We start from the raw sequence: 17,608 nt of genomic DNA, 5'->3' as shown, positions 1-17,608 counted from the left end.
TTTGGGCCCGACCTTCATATTTCAGGATTATTCGGGAATAATCCGAAAATGGGGGAAACACATCCCCAATACATGCGTGTATCAATCAGAGCCCTCGTTCATCCGGGCTGTACGGTCTCGTTGGACGCTCCAGCTCGATCTGCGCCGAGCGCAGGCGACAATTTCGCTCGATTACACGGGGGAAGTGTTACAGCCGGGGGCGAGGGTGGGGGTTGGAATGAGCTGGATTAAACAAGGGGTTCGACTTTATTTTGTCCAACCGGGTGAGCACTCCAGGGACTGCAGGACACAGTGTCTCTTTTGCAGAAGTGACCTAGGTCACCACAATGACAAGAAGCAGGGGGTGATTCAAACCACGTCAATTAGGATGTGGAGCGCATTGTTTTCCAGCATTGTGGGTGTGAAGGCGCGTAAGATCGTGTCGCCTGTTTACGGGCGTCTCTTTAAAGTAATTGGTTTTCTTGCCGACTCTTGAGGTCACGTTGGCACACGAGGCGCCTTTCTTGGCACTCATAAAATAATGTTTTCAGCTCGCTGGATGCCCTGTGGTCTATGCGGTTCTTCTTTTTGTCTCGCAGTGGAATTCCATCCCCTCTGCACTTTTTCAGTTTTTTTTTGCTTTTTATTGTCAATGTTTCTGATCCGTGTGTCATAGCGGAAGCGATACGCACACTGACGAAACACATTTCTTCTCCCGGACGCGTTCGTTTGACAACCATTCGTATTAAAACTAAACTTGTTTATAGGAGATATAAAAAACAACTAAAACTGAAAAAAATTAACAAGTGAGTTATGAGAAATTTTCACATCGAGCCCACTCACTTGACGACTTCGCCCCCGCCCCCCCTTTGCGGGAATGTTTCTCTCCCGCCAGCATCCAGAGCGAACTCCGCGGACGAGGAGGAGGAGGACGATGACGACGATAACGAGGGCGGGTACCTCCACCCGAGCTTGTTCGCGTCCAAGGCGCAGTCCAACAGTCGCCTCGAGGAGCTCGTCAAGGTACGCGCGGCGCGAGGCGTGAGCGGTGCCGCGGCCCGTCGACCCGCTAGCGCGAGCGTCCGATTGGAGGCGGACGTCGCCCAATCAAAACAAGCGGCTCTCGCGTTGTTTGCCGTGTACCAACGCCCGGCGATCCGGTACGAGTTTGAAGCTTTGTTCACGATGACAAGCTCAAAAGACAAAGATCCCCCTTATAGCCTCATCAGACTGTTGGGGCAACTGCTGTTAGCGAGCACCTGTGAAGGGCTCTTTGGTACACGAACGAGCGGGTGGCCAGAACCACACCCAACCGCCTTTGCCTCCCCAGTGGTGATGTTTACTCATAGCGCCAGGTACTCATTTGAGGTTGAGCCGACCTAGGGAAAGCCCAGGACCGGTGCAGAAAATCGTCACTAGTGTTGGACGTGAGCGGAAATTGAGTTCGGGTCGCGGGGTTTGTAGCGCAGCACGCTAACCACACACTACTCCCACCACCACCACACCCTCTACTTGCCGAATTCCCACAGCAATTTTCTCTCCCCCCCCGCCCCCCCCCCAGTTTATTCCCATTGTGCTCTCGGTGTCGTGTCACGAGACGTACAATCCACTTATGTCCCATGCCTACAATGGCAGTGTTGTAGAGCGGGATCGAACTTGGGTTCATGATGCCTGCATATTTGGAGTTTGCGTGTCTCTCTCTCCCCGTGGTTGCGTGGATTTTTCTCCGGATACTCCGGTTTTTCTCTCCACGTTTAGAATTTGTCGTGTGTTTTAGCGTATTTGGCTGCTATAAATTTCCACTCGATAACATGCCACTTTGTTGCGCGATCATTTGTGATGGCCAGGTTGCTTCTGACAAAGCTACACAGCTCAGTGGGCCATACCTGGTAAAATGGATGCTTGTGTTGCGCCTGAAACGTCGTGATTTATTTTATTTTATTTTATACCTACGTGACTTTAAAAAATAGTTAAAATAGTAAAAAATTGGGTGAGAGCTGCCATTAAGATCTCTTCACACACTCGGGGGCAGCACTTTCCCATCCACCCTGCCGCTGGGAGCAATGTCCTTCGTGCGACTGCCGAACCGATGTTTTATATTTCATCGCGCGGAGACCCACATTTAACGCCATGGTGGCTTTTTCGTGCAATTGTTGGCGACCGGGCTGAGACCGTCAACCCGCTGCGCTTGAGAACCCGAGTTTGCCCCCATAGGCAACTGCCCCCAAATTCAAACCCAGGAGTTTGGCGGCGCCAGCTCCGGCATGCTCTGACCGTCGGCGCCACCCGGCCAACCTCTCCGAGTCGATCACAAATGCACGGAAGTGACGACGCACGTTACTCCGATGTCACTGGTGCAATAGCGACGCGGTGGCTAACTTCCACGTTTGTTTTCTCGTCAACGAGACTTCGCACTTGGGCGTTGGACTGCTGGGAACTTACGGGCCGGGTAGATGTGTGCGGGAAAAGAGATTATATATATTTTTTGGCTTCCCTCTTCCTCGAAGCCCACTTCCCCCCCCCACGCTGCTTCGTTCGGGGAAGGGAAAGAAAGAGAAAAAAAATGAAGTGAAACGTGCGGGGAATTGGTTGTTTGGTTCTTCCCTTTAGCTCGTTAGATCTCAATTGCCCGCGCACAGCCTAACTGCGTGCGTAGACTTGACTTAATGAGGGGCAAAGGGAGCGCAGTCTTGGAATAAATCGAGTGCGCCTGTTCATCGCGCGGCCAACTTTGCGACGTCTCTCGACTCAATTGTGTTTGGACACTTTGCAAATTGAAATTGTAATTGTGTTCCGCGCTCTTAATGCGCGATGCAGCGCGAGCAACCGACAGCGATTGCTTCGTTGTACAGTGCCACGTGGCCGCACGCGGCTCGCCTGACAAAATGCATCTCAACACTTACCTCGGCCTCCGTGTTTAGGCTATTGATTTGAACAAGTGTTGGCACAGCAGATTTGGAGCGGCTAATGTTTGCATTATTAAAGCCTGGTTAGCAAATGACCGCGTTCAGCTTTTTTTTTTTTACGGGGGTTCCACCTTCACGATTGCCGTTGCGCCAAAAAAGACCGTTCTAATTATCTGAAAATTACCATTTTTATTTCCCATTCTATGCTCGCTGACGGGCAGAACCATTAAGCATCCCACGGCACCGGTCGAGCGTTATCGGCCCAGCCAAAGCCACGCTCAGCGCCCCCCCCCCCCACCTTCTCCGCTTGCACGTTTCTTAATTTGTCAGGGACAGCTTTGGCCAAACTGACACGCTCTCCGCGCGATTCTTAATTAAAGTCTTTGTTTACAAATGCGTTTCAGCCGTCGGCCGGTGCAATCCAGTTCTGTGCATATATATGTATGTTTATGAAAGAAACTTTTTTATGTATGTTGAACTTCTTTCGCACCATACGTAGCCCACCGTGCTAATTAGTAATGCATTCAAATGCCATTTATTTGTGTTTATGAATCGTGACATAACTTAATTTTATAAAACATGTTCTTTTGTGGGTTGGAACGGTGGTGCCGTAGTTGGCAGATTTTTGCATCAATGCCTCGTGCTTGGAGAGCCGGTGGTCCTGTCCCCCTCCTTCTTCGCTAAGCCAGCTCTCACCACCATTGTGAAGTATGGTTAAACAACCCCCACGACTGACAAGGGTATTGGAAGGCCTTCATCCAGCAGTGGATTGACGAAGGGCAGCAAATGTGAAGAAATTTCTTTTAAATTATTCCGAAAAGCTCAGCGACTTTGAAGACTGCTGCAGAACTGTTCTACGTGAGGGTGATTTGTCAACCTATGCCTTTCTGATGATGACGACGACGATGATGATGATTGGCAGCTGCTGTCGCATGGCCTAACGCGTGCGTGTGTGAACTGGTCGGCCTGCCGCCGTCGACGCGCAGCCCCTGACGACGGTGGATCCCAACCACCCGCTCATGGCCATGGCGCTGCGAGCACGCATGATCGCCGCCGAACCCGCGGACGCCCTGGCGCAGCCCGACAAGAAAGTCAAAGCTTCCCCGGCGGTGAGAAGAACTGTCCTCTCTTCGCCCGACACCCGTGAACCCACTTTCGCTGTGCAGTGGACCTCTCTTCTTTGCGCTCTCTTTTTCTGTCCAGTGATCTTCTCTCCCTTTCTCCTCTTTCCACGATGAAAATGATCTCTTAAAGTTAAATACTCTCCGATGCGCTTTGCTCTGTGCATAGAGGGGAAAATTCATAACCTCAAAGGTTTTTCGTGGCATTTTCCTGCGAGGTTAGAAAATAAACACGTGTATCGTCTCATGGTTTATAATTAACTCCTTAAGGCTCACGATTGATGCATCTTACAAGGTGTTTGCATGTGCAAGCCCTTATCCTTCCACTGCTGGAACGGGGCCCTGTCCCCAAGCCATGCAGGCCGTGGGGGTCATTTGGCCGAACCATACTTCACCACGCTGGTCAATGCAGGTTGGCGATGGTGCGGGGAGCATAGATATGGGGACATAAAGTATAGTACAACAACGGATTTTTTTTTTTTCCCCGTACTGCAACTCGACTGTCCATGACCTGGCGGGGCTGTCAGTTACTGCATTCCACACAACGTAAGAGTCGATTTCTCTCCGTTCACACAGCTGCAGATTATTCACCAACCACAAAGGGTTAAAACGCAACGAAATCGTTTCCGCCTTTCCCCGCTCCCCCACACGCGAATCGAGACGAGCGATCGGATCGTGGAGTTGGGCGAACGGATCATTGGTTAACCCCTCGGGGGCGACTGTCACTCGATCAACACCCAGGAACCGACAACCCCTCCCCCGCTCGGCGTCGACCCTCCAGTCCCAGCTGGTGCGCCGAGCGACACGGGCCCCACCACGTTCGACGCGGACGAGGAGCGGACGGCTGAACATGCACCGGAGCAGGAGGAGGAGGAGACGCCGCACACCAAAGCGTCCGCTGCAGGTGAGGCTCTCTCACCTGGTCGAGTGTTGACCCCCCCCCCCATACTGCCCTGTGACTGGCAACCCTTGACCTTTCGATTTAAAGCATTCGTGACTGCAGGGATTCATCTTCTTGGTTCTTTCGGTAAAGTCACGTAGAAGTGAAGAACAGGTCCCCGACAGACCTGGTCTTCACCTGAGGACGGCTGCTTGCGTTGTGGCCGAAACGTCGTGAGAATTATTTTATTATGTTTTATTTGTATTATTTTATTACTTCCCTTCTACGTGATGACTTTACCGAAAGAACCAAGAAGATGAAACCCTTGACCTATGAAATGTCACCACGATGGCGCTAGCGACAAGGCATCTGAGGATCCATCCTGTCCGTGCCCCCCTACCCGCCCCCCCTCTAGCTACCTCGCCTTGTTTGCAGGAGTCGTGGGTTCGATCCCGACCCTGACGCCTGTAATATTTGGAGTTTGCATGTTCTCCCTGTGGTCGTGTGGATTTTTCTCCGGGTCCTCCGATTTTTGCTGCACATTTAAAAACGTGTGTTTAACAGTATATGGCTGCTATAAAGTTCCACATAATGATAAGCCACTTCATTGAGATATCTTTTGTGGCCAGGTCTCTTCTGAAAAAAGAGCTATTATAGCTCAGTGGGCCTTACCTGGTAAAATGAAAAGTTTCGTTTTAAGTTTAGAGTCGATGATTTTGAAGTTTATTACATCGCAGGATCGATGAGAGCGTCTTTGGTGGGGGGGGGGGGGGATTGGAGGTCTTTAATCCAGCAGTGGATCGACCACGGCTGATGATAATGGTGTTTTGGGAGTTGCGATTCGACGATCTGTCGAACGCTTGGTGAAGGAAGTTGGTGAACGCATTAAAACGGCGGCGCGGGCCGGTGCTCGACGCGTCCTGCCACTGCAGGTTCAGACCGCTGTCGTTTCGTGCACCGTTTGACATATTCCACCTTCCGGAACCGCGGATTGCGCAACCGAGCGAACGATACGGAAGCGGCCAGCATTGTGATCCATCGATGGGCTGGCTGTAAAGAAAACCTCGCTCCTAAAGGACATACCTGTCTTGTGTTGCGCAGATACGCGCCGCCAAACATACACTTTCTTTTGATACGCCATGTTTTGTAAGTTTTGCCGTGTGCAAGCAGGTTTATAAGCCTCTTTGAAATCTCTGAGCGATAGTTGTGTTGTTACGTTGGCGTGTGTTTGCCTTATCACTGCTGCCCAGTGGCTTTCTTTGGGTTTGGCCAATTTTTTATATCTTGACGCTACTGGAAGTTAGACATTCCCCCAAAATCATAATGTTTCGCGCGTCCGAAATGTGTCCGTCCAGTGGCTCATAATGTATTTCTGTCAAATATTTAGGGGAGTTGGGGCAGGTTTTAACGATGTCATTTATTTTCATGAAATATTATTGACCTGCTTGAACCCATTGGCTGCAGGGTTACGCCACAGTTTCAAATTTCATTAATAAGAAAATGACTAATTCTCTTCCGAGCCGACATAATTTATAAGCAGTATATTGCGCCTAGCGGTGTGCATCTGTTGAAGATGTTCTTTTAATCGGAGCACATTAAGCATTTTTCGTCCCACTTGATGAACACCGCCATTTACGTTATTTGTTAATTCGAACTGGTAATGTGTGTGGGGAGATGTTACTCCCTCGCCTGGTATGTGGGAGGTCGTGGGTTCGATCCCGACCCTGACGCCTGCTGCTGTATACATGGGGGTTTGCATGCTCTCTCTCCCCGTGGTCGCGTGAATTTTTCTCCACGTCCCTCCATTTTTTCCCCTCCACATTTACAATTAATATGCATTGGGACTATTTTGGCCTGCTATACATTTTCACGTGGTAATGATAAGCCACTTCGTTGAGTTGTCATTTGTGGCCAGGTCACTTCTGAAAAAGAGCTGTATAGCTTAGTGGGCCTTACCTTGTAAAATAAATATAGTTAAGATATCTTTTTCAAAAGTCTTTTATTGAACAAATGCTTCAGGTACACACAGAGGGCATGTAGGGGAATTGACATCAGAATAGACACAATCCGAAGTACAAAGACCTCTCCACAAATCTGGCTGTCGCCTGATGAAGCAGGTTGTAATTCATCTTCTTGGTTCTTTCGGTAAAGTCACGTAGAAGGGAAGTAATAAAATAATAAAAAAAACAGCCTGAATGAAACAGCACACGAGCTTGGAGCATATATATAAGCTGGGCGCCTTGACAAAGGAATTTGCATATCAAGAGGAATTTTGCATATTTATGGGAAATGCAGGAATGTGATTAGTACTACATATGCATGTGCATTATGCAGGATTAACAGCATCAAAGGGAGCTGCAGTTGCAGCTGCTGCTGCAGTTTCTGCTGCTGCAGTTTCTGCTGCTGCTGCAGTTTCTGCTCCTGCTGCAGTTGCTGCTGCTGCTGCAGCAGCAGCAGCAACTGCAGCAGCAGCAACTGCAGCAGCAGCTGCAACTGCAGCTCCCTTTGATGCTGTTAATCCTGCATAATGCATATGCATATGTAGTACTAATCACATTCCTGCATTTCCCATAAATATGCTAAATTCCTCTTGATATGCAAATTCCTTTGTCAAGGCGCCCAGCTTATATATATGCTCCAAGCTCGTGTGCTGTTTCATTCAGACTCTGTCGCCTCGACGGACCTGGTTTTCACCTGAGGACGGCTGCTTGCGTTGTGGCCGAAACGTCGTGAGAATAATTTTATTATGTTTTATTTTTATTATTTTATTACTTCCCTTCTACGTGACTTTACCGAAAGAACCAAGAAGATGAATCCCTGCAGTCACGAAAGCTTTAAATCAAAATTCAAGTTGTAATTAATAGTGAAACGTCGTACTGAGATTGTAAATGTTGTGACTTGGCTCTCATGTTCTCAAAGCAGCGTTTGTTTGTTTCAACAAACACGGACATATATAGCCTCCTGTCACAGCAGCCCTTTTGCCCACTTCAGCAATTGTTTCTTGCTGTGGTTGTCCCACCTGATGACGGACGCTTGTGTTGCTCCCGAAACGTCATGATTTAATTAATTTTATTTTATACCTACGTGACTTTACCGAAAGAACCAAAGAGTAAACACGGACCGTTTCGACCTTGGGTCTCATCGGCAGCTTGTTACGCTGAGCCTGCTGGGTTGGCCAAGTTGTTGAGCCTGTTTGGTCCGCCACTACTTTTGTCCGGTGAGCGTGTGGCACAACTTAACACGTTAAAAAAGAAATTGGCATGTCAGCTATTTCAAATATTACTTTGCCCGGGACAGTTTTGTCAGTTGCTATTTCCAGGAGTAATTCCCACAGTTATTTTCTCAACCACATTTCACCCGCTCGTTGACAAGCACCTTGAAAACGTTGTTGATTTTTTGACGGTTGGTTGACAACGTTTCAACTTCAGTTTTACTTCCAGATATATTTCGGCCTTTCTGAGAATCTCACCTGCCATTGTCGTTGATAATAAATTCGCCGTTGCCTTCAATTTACACTAGATGTACGTTCAACCACAGTCAGTTAACGTTTGAAAGTTCAGATGCTAGTCAGGGGGTGGGGGGGGGGTGTATGTTGAACTTGTTCTGCACCGTACGTAGCCAACCGTGCTAATCGGAGGTGCTGGGGGGAGGCAAACTAAACACAAAAAGCAGTTCTCAAGAAATGAGTTTTCAATCTGTATGATTTAAAATTGCATAGCTCCAGTGGCTTCCTAATGTTGTAAGGAAGAGCGTTCCAGACGACCGCAGAATCGCAGTGACCGTCTTTGTTCGATGGCGAGCCAGAAGCCTCTGCTGCGAGGATGACCCGAGTTCACATGATGGTTAGTTTCACTTAGCCAATCATCCCTGCCGGCTTGACAAGTGGTTATCCTCGACGTTGACTCGCCGCCGTCATAGAAACGTGGAATTTTTCACCATGGGCTCAGGCCTGTAAACGGGGGAAGAGCAACCGCTTCGATGCTCGTTTGAGCCCGGGCATCGTGACATCCGCTTAAACGCATTTCGCATTCTAAGCAAGGGCCCTGTACGACGCGCCTATCACGTGCCCGCACCACTTCAACGCAACTTGCTCGATTGGTTTGCGGAGGAAGAGAGCCGTTGTTCATCAAGTGGTTGCCTTCTCATCGTTTTGGGGGGGCGGGTGTTGGGGGGGGGGGATATTGCGAATTGCTCTTGAGTGGCATCGGGGTAATTTTAAAGCTTCTTAGTTTCGCCGAGTGGACAAGGAGGACGCTTTTAATGAAATAAAAAATGCGCTTCGAAATCCCTCCGGCGTCCCACTTGATATCCAACGTTAAATTGTCTAATAAAAATGTTTCATTTTGCTCATTAATATTTTATTAGCGATTTTTTTTTTGTTGCTTGAGAAACGTAATGGCTTTTGCAGATTGTTATCTTAAAAACGTAGGACTCTGTGCTAATGTTTGTGGGAAGCATTTGCCGAAACAAGGCGACATCGGACCGCATTGGCAGTGGCATCAGTGTAATGAGCCGCTCCGCCATTGACGAGGCTCAGTGAAGTTGAAACCGGTACAAGGTTGTTGTGTGAATCTGAAACATCTTTGATGGTCACAAGCCGTGAGGCTATCCACTGCTGGATGAGGCTTTCCCCCCCCCTCCCCCGAAGCCGTCGCCATCTCTCGCACCCTCGCGATGCGACGATCCGCAAAATAGTTCCTGCGCACGAGCTAATCTCATCGCTCCATCTCCGCGGTCGGCGTGCCGTTTTGTGGCGCCTAACTTTATTTGGTCACGACCACGTCTCGCGATGCACAGTGCTTAATAAAATATAAAAGAGGCAATGATGTGGTGGGGAAACATGGGATAGAGGACTCAACGATAACCCGGCAGGGAGTGCGAGAAGCACCCACGGAGAAGGAGGTGTTGGGGGTCCAAAATTAGAAAACTCACACGTCGCGAATGACTCAATTTGGTTTATTACACGGTAATTCCTCGCTTAACCGAATCAGAATCTTTATTTATCCTGGAGAATTCCGCTGAACTCCGAAGTTATTTTTTAACAGATGTTCGGGCCAGACAGTAACAACAGCAAAACAATACAACAACAAAAATCAACAAACAATACGAAAGTCCACAAACTATACAAAAATAAAAGAACCTTTTCACATGAACACGCTTTCGCTGTAACGCGGTTTCTGAGCGGTCGGACGACAACCAACTACTTTCTTGAGCTGCGTGTCTGAGTGGCACAGCGATACGGTACGCGGAATGATATGGTACGCGGAATGATACGGTATGCGGAATGATACGGTACGCGGAATGATACGGTACGCGGAATGATACGGTACGCGGAATGATACGGTACGCGGAATGATACGGTACGCGGAATGATACGGTACGCGGAATGATACGGTACGCGGAATGATACGGTACGCGGAATGATACGGTACGCGGAATGATACGGTACGCGGAATGATACGGTACGCGGAATGATACGGTACGCGGAATGATACGGTACGCGGAATGATACGGTACGCGGAATGATACGGTACGCGGAATGATACGGTACGTGGCGGCGGTTTACCCCCATCTCAGTTCCCGCCATGGGACGGCCGTTACAGTGCAAATGTGATTGAGTAAAACGGCGATTCCTCGCTTAAGGCGCGGCACTTTTCAGGAACGCAACTACTGCTACTTGCGTGAAACATGGAAATACTGTTCACAGCATCTGTGTGAGATCGCGTAAATATAAATGCGTCGTTAAACCCTCCACCACCCGACACAGCCAATTAGTAAGGTTTGTAACGTTAACAGAACATGCCATTTCATTACCCGTACAGCACACCGGTGTGTTGGAGAGCACATCCACAACATTTACAATCTTGAGGATGATGTTTCGCCAGTAATTACAACCGGCATCATCAGGCAGCAGCCAGATTTGTGTTGGCGCGTTCTGTTTACGTGACAAGCCTTTACTGGTTGGCTGTGTCGGGTGGCGGCGGGTTTAACGACACATTTATATATTTACGCGATCCAACCCAAAAAACCTCTATTATGGATGATGTTGGTCACGAAAGCCTCCGACGTGTTAAACTGTTTACGGCAATCGTCGCCCCCTTTTACAGGTAAACTAATGCCCTCATGTCGATCTTACAACTAACATTAATCCTTGTCTCACCTGGTTAAACAAAACAAATGTCATTTGAAGCTTGACTTTTCCCCCGACGGAGGTTGTGTTGACAGTAGGTTAACTCACGATTTATCCGGGGCAATGGTGGAGAGGTATGGCCGGGCTGTAAAACTAAAAGACGAATCTGGTACGAAACAATATGCAACGTTAGGATATGCCGGCATGTTGATATCGTTTACCCGCGCAGAATGCGTCGCCTGTTTTAGTATTGAATTAGAAAATTAATCGGTCACCGAGTGACAAGTGAGGGAGTGATTAATAATAGAACCGGCGCACGAATGAGCGGGAAATATTCCGTACCGTGATTTTTTCCCCCCGTTTTTTTTTTCACTCACGCGGTTAATCCGCAACCCGGGTACTCGGCACGCGGATAATTATTATTACAAGTCAGTCAACATTCTGGACACTTTCGCAAACGAAATGTTCCATCTCAAACGATTTGTCTGGAGAAAGATTCCAATAAATGTATTAGTAAATGTGAATGCACCTCTTCATTATGTGTGTGTGTGTACATGTATTGTGGTCGCGCACACACACACATGTAATGTGGGGAGCGGTAATGTAGCAGTTATTGGGTTGCGCTACGAACCCGGCGAACCGAGTTCGATTCCCGGTGATGGACACCCACACCAGCGACGATTATTTGAACTGGTTCTGGGCTTCCCTTCAGTGGACTCGGTCACAAATGACTATTTTGTGCGGTGTGTAAACATCGCCACTCGGGAGACAAAGGTGTCCGGGCGTGGTGCTAGCCAACCACCCCCTCGTGCGCTGTTCCGGCCTTCATAGGTGCTACTCACTAACAGCACTTGCCTGTACAGTTTGTTGAGGCTATACCTGGAGGGAGGGGGGAGGATTGATCTTTGTCTTTGTGTCGTGCGTGGACAGCGGCCGTGGCGATGTACTACGGCTACTACGTGATGCCGGACGGCACGTACATCCAGGGGCCGCCGCCACCGGCACCGGCGGCCGACAAGATGTCTGAGTACGCGTACGGTGCTCACGCCACCACGCTGCTTGCCCCTCCGCCACCGCCGGGGCTGGCGCCGCCGCCACTGTCGTCGTCGTCATACCTTTCGCTCCCGTCAGACGCAACCCAGGGGACGGACACGACTACCACCGCCAACAATGCTGACACCGCCGACACCGCCAACACTGCCAACACCGCCAACACCGCCAACACCGCCAACACCGCCTCCGCCGCCGGCACGATTGTCGTGACTGCCGCCAGCTCCGTTGGTGCCAGGAACTCGGCGCAACCGATCGTGACCCCTACGGCTGACGCCTTGGCCACGAGGTACCCGGGGTCGAACTGGCGATGTGCCGCTTTGTGGCTATAGTGGAAAGTTTACATTGTTTATTGTTCGTCAGAACGGTATAAGGCAGGGGTCGGCAACCAAAATAACAAGAAGAGCCATTTCTTTCCAATTCGGTACAAAATTCAGTATTTCAAGAGCCGCAATGCATCTGAGTACATACGTACATATCGTCAAGAAGCAGCCCGTACAGAGCCGCATGCGGCTCCGGAGCCGTAGGTTGCCGACCCCTGGTATAAGGGATCGTTATTTATCCAGGATATCATCGCTGAGCCTCGACCACAAATCTAAACAAAAAAAAATGATTGCTGAGAAAATCCCTGACTCGTACGGGGGTGGTAACGCGTTGACGTATCTTGTGCAGATCGATAAAAAAATTAATTTATCGCGCTGCTTTTCTCCTGATCGCCTTGCAGCCCAGCCTGATGGGTTTTGTAAACGATCCGCCAAATCTTTCCTCCCCAACGTTCTTGATCCACAGGCATTGCGTCCCCACACCCAGCTTCCGGCATGCGCGTTTTACGGCGCTTCCGAGCTACATCCCTAATTTTAGCGTGGTGCGAGTGAATGTTTGCGTGGGGGCCACGCGAGATGTTAACTACCTTGCCTGGTATACAGGAGGTCGTGGGTTCGATCCCGACCCTGACGACTTGTCGTGTAGATTTTTCTCCGGGTCTTCCGGTTTTTCCCTCCACATTTAGAATCAACATCACGCCAGGCCGCTTCTGAAAAAGAGCTATACAGCTCAGTAGGCCTTACCTGGTGAAATAAAAATAGTTTTTTGTAAAATGTCACCATTACCCTCGCACTCCCTACCTCGCCCCCCCCCCCCAGTGCAGCCATCCCAGCATGATCCCCCTGCTGCCCCAACGTGCAAGCCCGTCATCGACAAACTCATCGACAAACTAATTTTAGCGTCGTGCGGGTGAATATTGTGTGTCACCCCCGGACCCCCTCCACCGCCCCCCCTGCAGCCACACGGCGGCGATCCCCAGCGTGATCCCTCCGCCGCCCGACGTGCAGCCCGTCATCGACAAACTGGCGCAGTACGTCGCCAAGAACGGGCTCGAGTTCGAGGACGGAGTCCGCTCTAAGAACGACCCCAGGTATGCGAAACGGTCCAGACCCCTTGGGCCGCTCGTCCGTCGCCAGCCGCCGTGGCGTCAACGATTTTTTTCCCCGCTCGGTGCGGAAGCGCATAACGCAGAGCTACCTCCGAGATCCCTTCAATGTGACCTGGTTGACACCGTGAGGGGGAGAGGGGGGCGTGGGTGGGCATGTGTGTGGGGGGGGGGCAGCGTTTGTCCATCCGTTCTGCCACTGGGAGAGTGACGTTTGTCTTGTGAGAAGTCAAGCCGATGGGTTTTTTTTTTACTCACCAAGCCGGACTTTCGCCAAATTAAGTGCAGAGCCGAATTTGATGCGATGGCAATTTCTGGTGATTGAGTTGAGACCATCGGTGCGACGGTTTCCTTGCTCACAGGGGTCAATGAGGAGTGGCTGTCATCTCTGTTCTAAGGCCTGAGTCGGTTGTGGAAAGTCACAGTCCCGTGGCGAGGGAAAAAAAAACTAAAGCAGTTCAACGAGACTCGCGTTAAACGGTTCATGAGACACTTCCCCCCGCCCCAACACATTAATACGAAAACGTGGAGCACAGTGTACCAGATAACACATTCTTGGTAAGCGATAGACCAATAACGGGAGACCGAATGTTTTGTGTTACACGCGGGAAAGCTGGGCGTCCCAACGAAAACATCCGGCTGAAAAGTGTTTTGTTTTTCGTAAAATATTTAGGGGATTTTTTTTTTATCTCGTCGTAATCATGACTGCGCGTTTCTAATAACGTTTGCGATAAAATATTAACGACGGCCTCGGCAGCAGCGGCAAATGGCCGGTCCGTCAACGCATTCTTAATTTAACAAGAAATAAACGGCACGCGGCGTTCACACTTCGCGGCACAGCGTGCCCTGGCGACGAGCGGGGAAAAAGAATAACAAAAAATAATCCGCCTCGTGTTATGGAAAAAGGTGGATAAACCCTCCCCCCCCCCCTTTGAATGCGATCGACTAAATGTATCGGGTCTATTCTTAAATCTCGCCACTGCAAATCCTATTTGAGTGCTCCATGGAGTGCTCCGTGTGCCGCAGATGTGTAAGTGCCGCCGTGGAGAACATGTTTTATTGATGCGCGCGGAAGGCGATGGGAATGGATGGGGGAGTCTTTGAAAGGGAAGCGAGCGCGCGCCCGCCTTATCTTTCCGTTGTCCCAGGTGGAATCATTCGGCTGTGAGTCCACGTGCAGCTTCTAACCCGGAGCTTCAGAGATGTTACTCGCTGACAGCAGCGGTGACGTTTGTTGACGACAATTGCTACCCAGTTCTCTGTGAGATTCCCTCGTTTTATCGCTGAACTTCCCCCGCTGCCCAGAAAATATTGATGCGGCGGAAGGTTATATTTGCAGGACGATTGACGCTCGGGCGCTGTCTCGTTCACAAAAGTAACTGGAAAAAAAATACTTTTTTGTTTGCGCGGTGTAAATTGCGGCTAAGAGCATGACGTGGTTTTTCACGGAAATCTTAATAATGATCTCGTCAGCTTTGGCGGTGTCAGTAACTCAATGCCCACACAGAAATTATGCCGTGGCTTGCAAATAAATGCATTTCCACACCCATGTAAGGGCACATTGTTAAATTCTTGTACAGCCTTGGCCAGAAGGAATCGAACTCTGGGACCTCATCGAAGAGCACTAAATACCACACCACATTTTTGCCTATTCGCCCTATTATCGTTGCTTCCTTACACGCGACACCTTGTCCCAACACATGACTTGTAACGCTCATCATCATCAACAACAAGCAAGTCGCCTTCATTCACGTGTGCACGCTTTCTAGTGAACGCGTGCAGCTCGGGCGAGGGCTTCATCACGCCGTGCGAGTGCTCGTGGGGGTTATTCGACCATGCTGTGCTACGTTGGCCTTTGCAGGTAGCATAGAAGTACGGTGCATATTTTGTGCAGGGGAGTCTGCCGCGTAGCCACGCCTCCCCAGGGGCTTCCCGTGTTGTGAATTTCAGCAGGGCCGGTGTAAAGAGGGCTGTTGGGGGGTGGACACTGCACCACCTAATGCCCATTCGGCACCCCACCCCACCCAAGTTCACGCTTTCGTGGTGAATCATTGTTACAGTGCCCTCCCCCACCACAAATTGCGGTAATGAGATGTTAACTACCTCGCCTTGTATATACAGGAGGTTGTGGGTTTCGTCCCATATCTCTGTCCCCGTGGTCGCATGGATTTTTCTCCGGGTCCTCTGGTTTTTCCCTCCACATTTAGAAACATGCTATTAAAGTATTTGGCTAAAATCAAATTGCACATCATAAGCCACTTTGTTGAGCTATCATTTGTGGGCAGGCCACGTCTGAAAAAGAGCTAGACAGCTCAGTGGGCCTTACCCTGTAAGATACAATATAGTTTATAGCTCTATTAGCCCCCACCATCTGTGAGGAGCTGGAGCCGGTTCTGAAAGTTGGGCACCGACCGGTCTGACCACTATCCCTAGCCCAACCCTGCTTATTGTCTTTCAAAATCGGGACGTGATTGGGCCACTTTCCGAGCAATTATCTCAAAGGCCGGAATCCCGTTCACGTTTTGGAAGTGTTATTTTTCTCTGTTCGTCCGGTTGGGGGCAAAGGGCCAAGTGTTCTGTGAATTCGGCCCAGCGTCGAGCGAGACTGAATGTCGTAATGTTGGGGGAAGTAGGATATCTCTCAAAATAATCATAATAATCATCCGTTGTCTGAAACCACCCCCTCTGCATTAACGTGGCATCAAATGATGTTAGATGCCGTTTATTGGCAGCTGAGCCGATAGTTAAGTGCTGGCTGATTCCCCCTGTAAACTGCGTGTAAATCAGGATACCTGGCAGCTTGCCTGTGTAACAGACTGATGAGAGTCAGAGATGTCTTAACCAGTCGGGAGTATTGCCACTTGCTCCGAATGCACTCGGATATTCGAAGGGAACGTATTATCCGCTTGTCTGCTTTGTGATATATATTCTCCGCAACTACGCGAGTGATTATGTTGAGCCCTGGTTGTTATTTCGTTCGTTTGATGAATCGCAGCACCTGGTGCATTGCCAATATGAAACCGGCATGTAGACCAGGGGTAGCATCGTCAACTACACCGCTACAAATGTGGCCTGCAGGCGTCGTCGATTTGCTCGCGACAACTACGCAGCGATACGATATGTAACAACACCAACGATGTGTAACGCAACACCCACCCCCTTGCTCTCGCAATTGTGTCTGCTTCTCCCACTAAAATGATTTTTGTTGTTCCGCCACCTCTCGTTTTGTGTGCGTGTTCGTGCGCTTCACTGGCAGCAATTGTCAAATGTATTATTTAGACCATTATCTTGGTCTCGAGATGGCTCGGGAGGAAGCCGGCACAAAGCGGCGCAGCGATTCCCGGGAGGGGAGGCGTCGTCGTTTGGCAGATGTGTGGTGTCTCGCACTCACCCCCTCCACCGCCCCCCCGACCGCCCCCCCCCCCCACCGCCCCCCCCTACAGCCCCCCCGAGCGATGTTTTGGCCACACGGGGGCCCTGTGGATTTACTTTTATGTTACGAGCATGCGGCGTTAGTGGCGACGGCGGCGTGTCTCACCGGTGCAATTCTTCCCTCCTGCTGCAGGTTTGACTTCTTGCAGTCCTGGCACTCGTACAACGCGTATTACGAGTTCAAGAAGAACTTCTTTGTGGAGAAACATGGCCTCCCGCCTCTCACGGTACGTGCGTTGCGACGAGCGTGGCGTTTTTTTTTTTTTCCCGCTCGCCCGCCGGGCATTTTGCAACAAGGTTCATAAATCTGTTTTGCGGTCCACCGTCAGGCGTCACCACCGCATCAATAGCTTTAGTCATTATATCCAGTCTCGTCAAAATCATCATCGGCAGTTGTAGTCAATCCCCACTGCCGGATGAAGGCCTCCTTAGCAGCCGTCGCCATCTTGCACGGTGCCGTGGCGTAGTGATCCGTCGGGCACCTGTACACCAGATGTTTTTTTTATTCGCGCGCCCCCTTGGATGTATTCTTGGGTGAGTTCCGTCCTTTGGCTGCCACTCCATCATTAGCCTTGATCACCGGCTATCACCCCGATGTGTCCTGCCCAAATCCATTTGGTTTAAAATAAGCACATGATAAATAAACAAAGAAATTTCAGTTCGGCCCAATAGTATTATGGG

The 17,608-nt window shown here is 49.9% G+C and overlaps 1 protein-coding gene across 2 annotated transcripts in view; it reads left to right on the top strand.

Moving 5' to 3' along the window:
• Nucleotides 1–17,608, top strand: part of SFSWAP (splicing factor SWAP) — a 54,120-nt gene that overhangs the window by 13,758 nt on the left and 22,754 nt on the right. For both annotated transcript variants that reach the window (XM_078595262.1, XM_078595263.1), the window contains 6 exons: nucleotides 875–1,002; nucleotides 3,872–3,994; nucleotides 4,748–4,910; nucleotides 11,947–12,355; nucleotides 13,349–13,480; nucleotides 17,061–17,154. In XM_078595262.1, the coding sequence (XP_078451388.1) occupies nucleotides 875–1,002; nucleotides 3,872–3,994; nucleotides 4,748–4,910; nucleotides 11,947–12,355; nucleotides 13,349–13,480; nucleotides 17,061–17,154 (1,049 nt within the window). The remainder of the gene's footprint in view (nucleotides 1–874; nucleotides 1,003–3,871; nucleotides 3,995–4,747; nucleotides 4,911–11,946; nucleotides 12,356–13,348; nucleotides 13,481–17,060; nucleotides 17,155–17,608) is intronic.

Source organism: Lampetra planeri, chromosome 6, assembly GCF_965212315.1.
Source record: "Lampetra planeri chromosome 6, kcLamPlan1.2.h2, whole genome shotgun sequence".
Lineage (NCBI taxonomy): Eukaryota > Metazoa > Chordata > Hyperoartia > Petromyzontiformes > Petromyzontidae > Lampetra > Lampetra planeri.
This window is presented reverse-complemented; position numbering and strand designations above follow the sequence as displayed.